The sequence below is a fragment of the Aethalodelphis obliquidens genome, unplaced genomic scaffold (assembly GCF_003676395.1).
Source record: "Aethalodelphis obliquidens isolate GAN/ISIS:26980383/991018 unplaced genomic scaffold, ASM367639v1 scaffold38, whole genome shotgun sequence".
In the NCBI taxonomy this organism is placed as follows: domain Eukaryota; kingdom Metazoa; phylum Chordata; class Mammalia; order Artiodactyla; family Delphinidae; genus Aethalodelphis; species Aethalodelphis obliquidens.
The window spans coordinates 14,763,762-14,777,987 of record NW_020837982.1 but is presented as its reverse complement, the minus strand read 5'-3'; the positions used below and the strand labels follow the sequence as shown (position 1 = coordinate 14,777,987).

Sequence of the window (14,226 nt, the reverse complement as noted above, 5' to 3'; positions counted from 1 at the left end):
TGCCCTGCCAGCAAGCGAGCAAAGCCGTTAACGTCGAAAGTTGGCAACTCCCACTGTCGGAGGAGGGTTAGTTTACACTTTCTGTCGGGAAAAATAAGCATTTAAGTTTCTCATTGTACACCTGTACATGGATTTGGGGTGAATGGCTCAAATTAAACAAATATAGATTTCATATATACAAATATTATATCCTGTATAGGCCTGTCTATTGTAAAAGGATAAAACTGTAAGGTTGGGCTTCGCATGCATGACCCGAATCTATTTCTCACTCCCTTCATCCCAGCTGTGACCAGGCTCCCCGGGTCTCCTCCCCGAGGGCTGGGGCCTTCGTGGGGGGGGTGAGCAAAGTTCTCCACGCCGCAGGGCCGAGGGCACAGGCCTGGGGTCTCCGCGGGCTGGTTTCCCCTTCCTGTCTGAGCTTCGGGTAACAGGGTTATTGCTATTCACCTGGGACCTCCAGAAAGAGGCGACCCCACATCTTCGTGCCCTGGATGCCCCGATGCTCCTGGGCGGCTGCACTTAGCTACACCTAGTGTTCGGGGGGAAGGGGGGCGGCCTGGGGAGCTACCTTAGGACCCTCTTTAAATTCAGAAATAGAAAACCATAAGATAGGAAAGGGAGCTTCAGTCCACGGCGTGGAGAAGTAAAACTGTCAGATGTCGTTTTTAGCCATTACCTGTAGAGCCCACAGATGAAGGTTCGCCCTCCCCTGCGAAGCAGCAGGCCGGTCAGGGCCCCGGGCTTCTCGGCTCCTGTAAGCAAGCCCCCCACCCCGTCCCCGCTCTGTACCATCAGGCTGGTCGCGCAGGACTCGCCGTGGCCGTCAGCTCAGGCGACAGGCAGCCAGGGTGGACCGGCCGCTGGGCCCTCCACGCCCCACCCCGCGGAGGACGTTTCTGAGACACAGGCCCTTGGGTGGACGGGGCTGTCACTTGGCGTGGAGGCTGAAAGGGGGTCAAAATAGGCACAAAGTCGAAAGGCAAAGATCAAACAAAAGGCCAGAGTCCCCACCCGGAGGGAACGCACAAAATCCACGCGGCCGACACCTGCCACACGGGTGTCCGCCACGCTCCAGCCTCGCGGCGGCCGTGACGGCACGGAGCCGCGGGAACACGCGTGTGGCGGCGCCGCTCAGAGGGCCGTGCTCTCGGACTCCGCCGGGTCCCTCTTCTCAGCCACTGAGCGCCGCCGCACGAGCTCCCGGGGACCGAGGCGCAGCGCCGAGCCCAGCTCCGCGTGGATGGAGGGGACGTCCAAGTGGACCAGATCTGGAAGGCGGCAGAGAGAGGCACTGAGGGGGCTGCCCGCCCCCGAGGCGCGGCTGGCGGGCAGGACGGCGCGAGGAGCGGGCAGGGCTTTGGTCACGGAGGGGCCAGCTTGCCAAGCCGGGCCACGTGACACTTACACCCATAAAAGAAGGATGCTCCTGGCTGGGTCTCGGTGACACCTTCTGGGGAATTTCAGGGCTGCCTTTAGTTCCCTAAAGTCTGTGGGGCTAGGGTTACAGGCTGGGGAGACAGCCTTCCCCCAAGTGTGTGAATGAGTGGGGGGGGACCTCGCTCAAGACCACAAATGGTACCCTTGGGGTGGCTGGTGGAGGCAGGGCGGGGTCCCCCCTCAAGGCCCCAGAAGTAAGGGGAGCAAACTGCTCCCTGACTGTGGGCACCCCGCCACCCTGGCGCTAGGGAAACCACTCACCTCCAGTTACACCCCTACTTGGAGCACCTAAGGGTCCCTTCCTGGGATGCTCAGGAGAAAGGTCCCTGAGGCAACAGGCTCGGCGTCTGTCCAGACCTCGGCTGGCAGCTCAGTGCAGGCAAGGCCACGGGGCTGCGGGGCCTGGAGGGGCGGCTGCCCCCAGGCGGGCACCGGACAGCCGCTCCCTGAGTCCTTGGGGGCCGCAGGGGGCTCAGGGGACCCTGGCATCCTTTGCTCAGGCCTGTTCCTCCCTCCCAGGCCTGCTCAGCCTCCGGCCTCCACACAGCCTCGCTGTCCCTGGGCAGCGCGCTGTCCCGACCGAGGACACGCAGCTGGACGGGGAGCGGCCCTGGGCCACACGGGGTGGGGCACCCCGGTTTCTGCAAAGCGAACATGCCGCCCAAGGAGGACCACCGCAAGCGGACAGACGTTCAGACACTGTCCTCAAAGACACACAAACATGGACGCTCTGGGACAAAGGTCCTTCTCTCTCCACCCAGCCCCCAAACAGTACCCCCGCCTGACCGAGCAGAGCCTGGGGGTCTGCCGGTGCCTCACCACCGGCCTGGAAGGGCAGCACAAGCCCCGGGGCTTGGATTCTGGATTCAAAGTTCAGTCCCTGTCACCAGGGGAGCGTAACCCCGGGCGGTTTCCTACCCTGCCTGGGCCTCAGCAGTCGCTGGGGGGATAACAGGCGGGAAGGTGCCTGCAGGTGAAGCAGGTGAAGGATGTGCAGCCCCGAGGCGAGCTGCCCAGCTGCCATCCTGGCCGCTCCCTTGGACACCTGAGCCAGAAGGTGACTCAGGTAGCCTAAGCTTGGGGCGGGGAGAAGGCCCACTGGCTGCCGGGAAAGGGGAGGCCTGTCTCTGTGTCAGAGGCCCCAGAAGGGCCTGTCCCGGGGCCCATGTGGGCGCCGGACGCCCTGGAGCTGTGGCTGTCAGGGGTCTGCAGCCCGCAGCTCAGCAGCTTCCCTGGGGGGTCTGGAGGGGACCCTCCCCTGCTTTGCTCTGGCTGCCCCTTTCTGACTGAGGCCAAGACACTTGCTTCCTCCGGCTTCCTTCCTGTTCTTGCCTTAGTTTTCCTTTTGAGCATCTACTTACAGGAGGAGGAGACCAGGCAGAAACTGGTAGCAAAGGCTCTCAGAGTATTTCATTGAAGGGGACAGAAAGGCCCTGGCTGGCTCTATACACTGGAGAAAAACAGCTCAGGGTAAATTCTAGAACGAACACTATGGACTCTTCAGGATTTGCCAACCGTCCTAGCCGGAACTCAGGCTCCAGGCCCCGCGGTGGAGGATGCAGCCATGGCAGCAGGCGGGTCCTGTCCCCGGGGCCCTTCCCTGAACCAGGGGTGCACATGCACCTCCCCGACACTGGGCACCTGTCGGTAGCAAGTCAGCCAGTGACACAAGGACACACGGGATGAGGGACAGGGCTGTCACCCCCTCAATTTAAACCAAAATGGGTGGGGGGAGCAGCTGGGATTAGGTGACTGGCCAGAGAAGGGGAGGGAGGCCTGTTTCTCCCCCATCTCCTCCCTCAGAAAAGAAAGGAGGAGGCCACTGAGCCTCAAGGCCGCGGAGGCTGCCGTGCAGGTCGGGGTGCATGCAGAGCGCGGGGCTGCGGCCTGGCTGCGAGCGGAGGGGCGAGGCCGGGACCGCTTACCCTGGAATCCCCCTCACGTATCCACAGCTGCGGCCCCCGTGTCACACAGCTGCGAGGACACAGCGACAGGATTCAGAGAAAGGAATAAATACGATGAGACGAATGGAACACGGACCATGCCCAGCATCACAGTCAGACGGACCACAGTAAACCATCACCGACCACGCGGCTCAGACCCCCGCCCGCCCTGCGGGACTACGGGCCAGGCTGCCGCCGCCAGAGGACATCGGGACAGGACAGACGGGGCACGAAATGACTACTAATGGGCAGTCGCTCTGAGCCGGGCAGGAGGGAGGGGGCCGTCACACCTCCCCTGGGCCCCTCCCATCCATCAAGGGCTCCTCGAGAACCACCAGCGGGAAGTGGTGTTCACTGGTTAGAACGTTTCCTTAGCTTTGTATAAGCCTCAGGGTGGGTGGAGCACCCGGACCTGCACTGTTTATCACAGCAAAGATAGAGCAGCCGCATCACCGGACGGCCTCTCGGCACAGTGTGCGCCTCCGCCCCACCGCGCACGCGCGCCGGGCCGGCCCTTCCTGCGCAGCGAGGCGCAAAGCCCGCAGGCTCACCTCCAGCTGATCGAGGGGAAAACGGCGCGCCTGGAGAGGGGCGTGGCGGCTAAAAGCACGACCCGTTAGAAGTCCCAGGGCACCCGGGGCCCAGGGCCAAACCGCTCTCGAGAGTGTGTGTGTGTGGTGTGCGTGTGTGTGTGTGTGTGTGTGTGTATGTGGTGTGCATGTGTGTATGTGGTGTGCATGTGTGTGATGTGTGTATGTGGTGTGCATGTGTGTGTGTGGGGTGTTTGTGTATCTGGTGTACATGTGTGTATGTGGGGGGTGTGTGTGTGTTATGCTTACACACTTTCCTGGAGGAAAACAGCTCGTCTTTGACTTTAAATTTAAAGCAAAACTAAATTTAGTCCTCGTGGGCTTCTCCAATCAGGGGGCAGCATCTTTTCTGAAACTGACCGTATTTCTAAACACGTATTGCTAGAAAAACAGTTTTCTAATAAGGCTTCTTTAGCGAAGAGGGAAAAAACAGCCTCTGCTCTGCCATCACAATCCAGCCACCCTGCAGCAGCCCCTCCAAGGACGCAGGTGCTCAGCCCCCAGGTGAAGAGTAGGACCAGAACCCTGGGCTGGCGGGTGTTCAGGTGGGAGAAATCCCCCAGGGAGCCCCCCTCCCCGCCCCCCCGCAGGACAACCGGCCACCAGGGCTTTCCACGGCCTCACGGGGGCTTCTAAGGAGACCAGCCCGGGTGCCACACGCGTGGCACAGCAGGGCCATCCCTGGCAAGCAGGGTGCACTAAGGCTCACGGAGACGCTGCACGCGCGGCGGTTACCTGTGGACATGCTCTCCCCGGGGGACACGCCGTCCAGCGCGGGTTGCTCAGACTGCGGGCTGGAGGCTGTGAGGCTGACGGCGGGTGGCTCGGGGGGCGGCAGCGTGGGCCTCTGCCGGGGCTTCGGAGTGGGCCGCGACTTGCTGAGAGCGCCCACAAAGCCGGAGGGGGAGGCCAGCGGGGGCGCCGCGGCCGCCGGGGAGAGCTGGCCCGAGGCCAGGGAGTACCCCGGGGGGCAGCTCAGTCCGTAGGGTGATGGGGTGCTGGGGGGCGTGGGGGACAGGCTGAGTGGGGACGGCTGGCCGGCAGGCGTCTCAGGCAGGGACCCCGGCTGGCCAAAGGGGACCTTGGGCGGAATGGGCGCCAGCTTCTTGGACACTGAAAGAGGAGGCACAGAACACGGGGTTCGGTGACACCCATCATCCCTGTGGCTGCCAGCGAGCTCCCCCCTGCCTCCACCCCCAGCTCCTGCCACGCTGAGAGCAGCCAGCACCGTTTCTTAACATTCACCTAGAACCGCATATCCGCCCATCTGTTCACTCATTTCTCCTCCTCTCCCCTGGATTCCTGCTATGATCAGCACACACCCCGCCCCAACCAAACGGGAGAACACATTTCCCACGCCCAGGCCGCGGCTGCGTTCCCAGGGTCCTCCCATCACTTCAAAGTGGTGCACCTGACGGGGGCTCCGAGGAGGGCGGAGTCTGGGACGCAGCGTCCAGGACGGGACGACTAGAGATCGGCTTGCGGCAGTGGACCCCGGACAGAGCAACCGTCCTCGGGGCGGGAAGCTCTGACTTTTGCCTGAACCTGCCCAGTGGCTCTGGGATCCCGTAACGGTGACCTATGACCAAGTCCTCTGGCCGCAGAGGCCCAGAGCCTCCATCATGCTGCCTGCTTTCCCCTGTGCTTCCCTTCAGTCCCGTGGACTTGCCTCAGAAATGCTTTCCCTTCAAGAACCCTGGGTGTAGACGTGTACACACCTGCATTGTTCGTTCTAAGTGCATCACTGCCCCCACCCCTCTGCACCGCCTTCATTCCCCTCTTTTTATTTACTTAGTCATGCTAAAGGGTGACAAACGCATTATGCCTTTAAATGGAAAGGAACTGGCGAGGATGACAGATTCTAATATTTAGAAGATCCCTTGGTGGACAAATGTCTCGAGAAAGTGATCACTCATCTCTCAGATTGAGGGCTGGCTGTGGGTAGCACTTACTCTCGAGGAAACTGTCTTTTTAAGCCCTCAAGGAGGCGTCGTTTTCCCCCCTACTCCCCACCCCGCCGACGGAACAGAATCTATTCCAACGATGCCTCGTGCACCTCCCTGGCTCCTTGGTGCGGAAAAGTAATGGTCCCGCTCTCCTGAGTCCCATCAACTTGGGTTCAAATTCCTATCCCGTCTCACCTGCTGCAAGCTGGGGGATTTTATTTAAACCTCTCGTATGGGGCCTTCCCTGGTGGCACACTGGTTGAGAATCTGTTTGCCAATGCAGGGGACACAGGCCCGAGCCCTGGTCCGGGAAGATCCCACATGCTGTGGAGCAACTCAGCCCATGCACCGCAACTACTGAGCCTGTGCTCTAGAGCCCACGAGCCACAACTACTGAGTCTGCGTTCCACAACTACTGAAGCCTGCATGCCTAGAGCCTCTGCTCCACAACAAGAGAAGCCACCGCAATGAGAAGCCCGCGCACCGCAACGAAGAGTAGCCCCCGCTCGCCGCAACTAGAGAAAGCCCGCGCGCAGCAACGAAGACCCAACACAGCCAAAATAAATTTTTAAAAAATAATAAATAAATAAACCTTTTGTATGCACTGGAAAGAATCCCATTTCCTCCACAGTACTGTAATCATTACATGGGATCATGTGTGTCAAGCACCACAGCCATGACTTAAAACCACTTCTCAGCCCTACTGGCTGATGCAGGCATTATGCGCTTCTCATCCAGTGGAGACTCTAGGGGTCAGTGCTTGAACACGTCTTCCCTCGAGGGAGCCGGAAGACGGGGGATGCAGTGACATCACCGTGATGTCTGCGGTGACATTTACCACCCCAGGCAGGGACAGGCCTAGGTCATGATGTAAGACTGTAGGCACCTCGTCAAAAGACTGAGGGGGTACAGAACAAAACTCAGTGTGCCACTTGTGGGCAAGGGTGTGCCTTTCAAATGATGGTGCTGAGCTGCTGAACGTCACCTGGGAAACCCCTGCCTGGGTCCAATGGGCTGTGAAGAACGAGAGGGCCAATGTCCCACTGGCTTTGGGGAGCCGCGTGGCCTGGAGCCCCGACCCCACTGGACAGGAGAACAGCCTAGTCATCACCCTGCCCTGCACAGCTGGGGGAGGGTTAAAAGCCGTGTAAACTAAGATGGCCAGAGAATTCGATCAGGACCGCAAGGGAAACGTGTTATTGCTGGCTAAAGCCCTGGCGCGCTCAAATCCCTCCACTGCCACTTTGGCCAACCTCCTGTGTTGCAAGGTGCCCTCACATGACCCTCGGTGTCCTGAGCTCACCACAGGCGGTCCAGCAGCTACACCCTTGTACTACGGTTCCACGTTCACCTGTCTGCAGAGACCATGTCTCCTGCTCTGTTAGAGCCTCGGGGCTCTCTACACATAGCAGAGGCTCAACAAACATTTGTAGGGCGTATGAGGGATGAATGGGGGTGAGTAGGATGGAAGGGCTGGGTGAGGGCAGGCTCAGATGATGGGCTCACACAGCAGCCCGCAGCCGGGAGGGGCCCTGTGTCAGGATAGGGAGAACCAGCCCGGTCCCACGTCCCGGAGCTAAAGGCACAGCTAGAAGCCGGACAGGCCTGAACTGAGAACAGATCAGACAACGTGCTGTGTTAAGCACCTTACAGACTTCGTCATGACACAAGGTGAACAAAAAGGCGGCTCTGATTAACACACGTTCCACGCAGCCCCCATTTATGAAATATCACCATGGAGCAGGTCTCGGCTTTGGGGAATCATTTCAGGGAGAATAACGGGGCCTTTTGCAGTGGGTTTCAGTGGCAGAAATCTGGGGTGGGCAGCTCATGGGCCAGTGGACAAACGCTCAGGCCTCCACTAAAGAAATATCAAAGGGCAGGCCTCCTGCAGAAACAGTCTCAATTCCGCCTCTGTGTCCCCTTCTACAAATAACCCAGGGGTAGGCAGCTGGGCTGGACCCCAGCTGGGGCAGGGGGCTCCTGGGGAAGACTCCACGCTGCATTTTAAATGGTGGTGGGAAGCCTGGCAGAGTCGATGAAGACACGTGTCACCCTGGGGGATGGTTCTGCAGAAAGGTCCTGGTGGACAGGAAGCAGAGCCCCGTGTCTGCCCCCACCACACCCCCGAGCCCACTGTTCAAATGAGTAAACCGAGGACTAACGATGCAACGACCCCTCTTGGGGTTGGCTCACTTCCCAAAGCTCTCAGGCGCAGTAATTTTTCATGAAACCAGTTTCTAAGTCTCCGTGAGAATGGAGGGAAATGCTTCCAGGCGGTGTGACAGCTCTCTGGCCCGAGCCCCCCAAGCCCCCCGAGCCGGCGGCAGTGACATACCCTTCCGGAGGGTGTGAGGACTCTGGTCTGCGGGCAGCGGGCTGGGGCTGGCGCCCGGCTGCATCGCTGCACTGGGCGTCCCCTGGCTGGAACCTGGACTTCCTTTCTGCCCAGATCCTGGAGAAAGTTCCTTGCTTTTAGAAGTGCTGAAACACAGGACAAAAGAAAGCCCCTGAACTCAGGTAACGTCAGCATCAGCGCTGTGAACGGAACACGTGTTCCTCTAGGCAGGTATGGTCCTCTCAGCCCTTCTGAAAGCCTTCCAAGATGCCCACGGAGGTGACCGGCCTCTCCTGGGGCTCTGAGGGCCTGGGTTCCACCCTCATCCCCGTGTGGCACCCGTGGCCAGCTCCCTCTCCTGGCCTCTGCTCTCTCTCCAGCAGGAGACCATCCCAGCAAGTCTCCTATTTGTCCATTTCCTCTGCCAGCCATCAGCTGCCGCTTCCTGCTGACTCCCTCTCCCCTCCCACATCCCTCAAACGAAACTGAAGCCCATGAGTCCCAGCCGGAGCTGGCGACCCCCCGTCCTCTCCAGTGGAGCTATCAGGGTCACTACCCTCCCCCCACCCAACTCTGACTGTCACTTCCCCATTTCTCAGGGAAAACACCTTCTACTCATTTAAAAAAAAACAACAAAAACCCCTGCAATCCCTTCGCTTAGGGGGTTGGTTTTTGTGTGTGTGTGTGTCTGTGTGTGTCTCTGTGTGTGTCTGTGTGTGTCTCTGTGTGTGTGTGTGTCTGTGCTCGCACGTGTACATGCGAAGACTGGCTTGAGAGGTTCGGCTTCCCAGAGTCTCCGAGGTGTTTTCAGCGGTGGCTATGGAGGGACACTGCGCACCCTAACAGAACGCACGGTGCCTCTGAGTGAAGAAACTTTCCTGCTTCTCCGAACTGCTGCTTTAGGACAGACCGAAACAAACGGCAAAGCAGTCTCCTGTGCAATCCCCACTCCTAGAATCTCCTCTGACCACGTCCCTTTCAAGGAAGGGCCAGGGATGGCCTCCTTCGCCCGCGCCCCTGGGTGCGAACGACCACACGCCGTGACGTGTGCCTTGATGGCTCAGATGGCGTTTTTCATCTTTGGAGCGACAAGGGCTGCCCTGCATAAAAGTTCATGGAACTAGCGCTGGAATGAGCATGCTTCCCGTCTTTTTTCTTCCTCTGCAAGAACGAGACGCAGTCACACCACAGGCTGCCAAGATCACCAGGCCCAGCATGACCACGGCACCTCCATTCTTTACCTGATTTGCACCCATTTTAGCAGTAAAATGGTCCCTATGCGTCTAAAGGTAGAGGAGAGGAAGGGAGAAACACTGAAATTCTAAATTTCAAAACAGGGAAGCTGTAATAGCATAGGAGGGGGACACAGGGAGCCGGGGACTCAGATTCCTCGCCTGGCCTTAGCAAGCCTGGCCTTAGCAAGCTGTTCTGGGAAAGCCTGGCCTCCATCTGATGATAATCCAGGGGTCTGTGAATGCCTTACCTGCTGCAGAAGCCAAACCAGGATGCTTAGAAAAGGGGGGAAATGACCAACTCCAAGAGGCTTTGAGTGGGTGCAGCAAACCCAGACCAGCACTGCGGTCTGTGCACCGCAGGCCAGGCTGACCCAGGCCGAGGGGGTTGGTGGCGGGAGGACGACAGCGCCCTGCTTACCTGATCCGCTCAGCCCCGGGCTGGAGGCCGAGGCCGGATGGAGAGAGCGCGGGCACCGCGGGGCCGTCGGGGGGCTGCTCCGGGAGGGGCGACGGCAAGGGCGGGGCGAGCTCCGCGGATGGGGCTGGGGGCTGCATGGTGGGCGGGGCGCAGGACGCCTTCCGGCCGGCCGAGGAGCCTCTTCGAGCCACCCACGACGTGTCCATGACCCTCACGCCCATGCTGGCCAGGGACAGAGAGACCCCAGGCTTAGCCGCGCGCGCGCCGGGCGCCGGGGTTCCCACCCCCACCAAGCGCCCCGCAGCGCAGCCCGAGCATCTCCTGGACCAGGGAAGCGAGGCAGCTGCCAGCCGTGCTCCACGGACAGAGGTGCTCGAGCATCCCGGCGGCTCCAGGCGGGGCTCCCACCAGCGGCCCGGGCACCGCTGGCCTTAGGACCACTGCCTGCCCAACGAGCTCCCCAGAATCCAAGCTTCCCTCAGAGCAGAGAGCAGCCTCACTGGGGGGCACCCACTCCTCCCAAGTGGGAGGTGGAGGTGGGCGGGACAGCGAGGGAGGGGCAGCCTCAGACCACCACAGGGCACCAGCCAGCAGGGGACAGCTAAACATCCATCTTTCTTCTTTTTCCCGCTTGGGGATAGAGAGCACGGGACAGACGCGGGACTCCTGCGCCAGCCCCAGGGTGCTGGCTGAGCTACAACCTCCGCAGGGTCTACACGGCAGGGAAGGGCTGATCGTGCCTCTGGTCAGGCTCCACCCCGACTCCACTTTAACGAGGGGAAGACAGACAGCTTCGAGTAAATCGGCCAAAGCAACCAGCCACACACATTCACCCCCTTGCAGAGCTCCCTAAGGCACAGCTCGCTTAGTGGTCAGAGACTGAGCGTGGCCTCGCAGCTACCCAAGGATACCGTACCTTTGGATTTTCCTAAGGCTGCAGGGACAGAAACATACAGATATTAGTGTGGAAAAGACTGCGCCCTCCTTGGGACACACAGCTTGTCCCTGTCAAGGTCTGTCTTGTCTCTTGTGTCTGTCAAGGCTAAGCCTGGGGCTTTTACTGAAATTGTTTTTGGTCTTTCTAGTTAAAGTGACTTTGTACGGGTGAAAAATCATCCTTCCGCTGCAGGGGAGTAAAGAGAGAAGCCAAAGAGCTGACACTGGTCAGGAATAAGGGAGGAAAAAAATCCATGGAAGCGGCAGTCCGCTCTCTTCTCAGTTAATGATTTAGAAGGTGGTTGATGCCTTCCTCGGGTCTAGGAGGTAACTGGTTCCACGGTACACAGTCGAGGCCTTCACTGACTAAGGCCAGAGCCAATCCTTCCAGTATCAAGGGAGACACGGACCTTCACGCAGGGAGAACACCAGCCAGCACCGGTCTCCCCTGCGTACGTGCACAGACGGTCGTACTCACACCCACGCTGGTCAGAAGCAAAGAGCTATTACACCATGACATTCTAGCCACCTCACAGAGGGGCAGCAAGAGTCACAGAAAAGGTCCACGTTTGGGGATCGGCTGTAGCAGGTGGGATGTGGGTCCTTTAAGGAAATGTACGGGGACGGACCCTCCGTGAGGCGCACAGAGGAGAACGATGCTACAGCCGCGCACATAGGGGACGGACGGCTTCTGACACACTTTCCCCTGGGGGCGGGGACCCAGAGACCCCTTCCTGTCGAGTGTCACTGTTAATATTTCTCATCTCCAAGGCATCTTGGGGGCGGTCAGTCTCTCTCCAGGACCCACCTTGCAAGTCATCTTGCTTCTGAGGACCCTCCACCAATACACAAGCACCTTCTGTACGAGATCCAATCACCCCTGGAGGCCACTCAAAACTCTGGGACAGGGTCCGACTGCGCCCCCCGGTATTTAAAGTGGGCTGCAGGGGGGTATCAAACTATGCCCCTTGGGCTTCCAAGTTTATCAGGCTGAAAAAGAGCAAACGGCTTAACATTCCACTTGGGGAAGCAAGCTGATACCACTCAGCTGCAGTGTCGGCAAGGAGGGCGGGATTTCTCCCGTGGTGACCAACAGAAGCCCTAGAGGCTGGGGGTCTCGCGCTGTGCTCTCTTCCTTACCCTGTTATCTCTCACTTAGGAAGACCTTCCCCATCTGGGATGGGAGGCGTGGGCTTTGGGATCAGGGCTGCGGGGGGACACCTTCTATTTCCAAACACACCTTCCAGCACTGGTGACCCCAGACACCAGGCTCCCTGGTGATCTTCTCCTGGCTTACCCAGGGGAGGGCATGGTCGGGGGGGAGGACCAATGAGACCCGTTACATATCACCCATCGGCAAAGCACCAGCAACCAACAGTCCAGAGGTGAAATGCACACGCCTGCTTTTATAAGGAGACGGCTGTGCCGACTGTGATCATCACTCTCCCAGCGGAAGTGACTTTCATATGGGAAGCCGCGTCCTCTGTGTCCAGGAAACACACATCAAAGGTTCACTGACATTTTCAAAAGGCAATAAAAATCTTTTTTTTCCTTTTTCAAGTCTCTGTATAGACATACACTTCTATTTCACTTGGGTAAGTATCTAGGGATAGAATGGCTGCATCACATGGTGGGTCAATGTTTAACTTTTGCAGAAACTGCTGAACTGTTTTCCAAAGTGGTTGTTCTATTTTACAGTCCCGCCAGTACTCTATGAGCGTCCTAGTTCCTTCATATAAAAGGCAAGAAAAATCTTTACAGAGCGAATCGATCACAGGGGCAACAGCAAGACGCTCAGAGGCCTCAAAGCATATTACCTTCAGAAGCAAATGAAGATTTGCTTGGAAGATTGGTAGATGTAAGTGTCTGAACGTCTAGCTAGAACTCCATCCAAAGACAAAAATTACAAAATTGCTTGGCCTGCTGCTGAGAGGGGGGAGCTATTCAGAGGTGGAAGAATACAACCAGGTTATGTAAGCAGGTCACAAGTTTCTGCTCATTGTTTTATCACATAAAGCAGCAACAGTCACCAGAATCAAAGAACTTGCGTGTTATTTAAAAATAACTGGGACTTCCCTGGTGGCGCGGTGGTTAAGAATCTGCCTGCCAGTGCCGGGGACACGGGTTCGAGCCCTGGTCCGGGAAGATCCCACATGCCACGGAGCAACTAAGCCCGTGCACCACAACTAGTGAGCCCACGAGCCACAACTACTGAAGTCCGCGCGCCTAGAGCCCATGCTCCGCAACAAGAGAAGCCACCACAGTGAGAAGCCCGCGCACTGCAACGAAGAGTAGCCCCCGCTCGCCACAACTAGAGAAAGCCCGCGCGCAGCAACGAAGACCCAACACAGCCTAAATAAATAAATAAATAATAAAATAAAATAAAAATGACCAAGTTCAATCAACCAGAAACAACCAACTCCCTCAGAAGTCACTGCACAGATACCCACATCTCGTATGGATGTCAAAGATTTCCCACGGCCACTGCTTCCGGTGAAAACGAGAGGAGCTTGGTTTTTGGATCCCTTTATGGCTGTATCAAGGGAGAAGCGAGAAGCCAGAGGCCAGGAAGAACCTCCGAGAAGCAAAGGGTTTGGAAATCAATAAGCAGAAGGCAGGGGCACGTGGCAGAGTCCCAGAGGGCACCTGGGCAGAGCCTCCCTTCTGGACTTCCTGGGTCTTCTCAAGAGGGAGCCAGGTGATGGGAGGCGAGCGCCTGCAGCGTGTGGGGAGCTGACCCTGAGACGCGTGGCTCCCTGTAGGGTAAGGTGACGAGGGGCAGGGAATTCAGGCTTCTCACACCCGCTCGCCCTCAGGATTAACGCAGGGCAGCTGGCAAACCCTCACCTTGGCGAGGCAGCCCCGCTGAAGCCTACTTCACCCTGCTTCACTCCTCCCAGTCTACAGGGACCTCACGTTTGCAGGGAACTTACCCTAAGCTGCACTTTGTATTTTTCCATGAGAGACTGTATCATGGAACAGGTCTCCTTGATTCAGGAAACGGAATGGCATTCCTGTTTTAAACTCTGTAACCTGGCAGGCCACACAGGGAAAAGAGAAGATCTAGGACCTTAAAAATTAGGAGAAAAAGGCCTGCCCCAGGAAAAAAAAAAATTCTGAAAGTTGGAGATTCCAGCATAAGAACAGGTATCTACAGAGAGAACACATGTATGACTGAGAACAGAAGTTTGCTGTGGACCATTCCAGGTGATGAGCTATCAGGAGTTAGTGGTTGTTTTCTGGTTTTCTTTTGGCCTCTGTAGGGTTGACATCTGTCATGCTGTTTTTATTTTATTCATTTTTGGCTGTGCTATGCGGCACGTGGGATCTTAGTTCCCTGACCAGGGACTGGACCCGTGCCCCCTGCAGTGGAAGCGCAGAGT

General features: G+C 58.1%; 1 protein-coding gene across 1 annotated transcript in view; it reads right to left on the bottom strand.

The window, feature by feature from the left end:
* Window positions 1-78: 78 nt before the first annotated feature.
* Window positions 79-14,226, bottom strand: part of ARHGAP44 (Rho GTPase activating protein 44) — a 142,800-nt gene continuing 128,652 nt past the window's right edge. The window contains exons 17-20 of the mRNA XM_027131091.1: window positions 9,908-10,129; window positions 8,255-8,400; window positions 4,706-5,083; window positions 79-1,268 (exon numbers count right to left, since the gene is read on the bottom strand). Of these exons, the coding sequence (XP_026986892.1) occupies window positions 1,132-1,268; window positions 4,706-5,083; window positions 8,255-8,400; window positions 9,908-10,129 (883 nt within the window). The 3' untranslated portion in view covers window positions 79-1,131. The remainder of the gene's footprint in view (window positions 1,269-4,705; window positions 5,084-8,254; window positions 8,401-9,907; window positions 10,130-14,226) is intronic.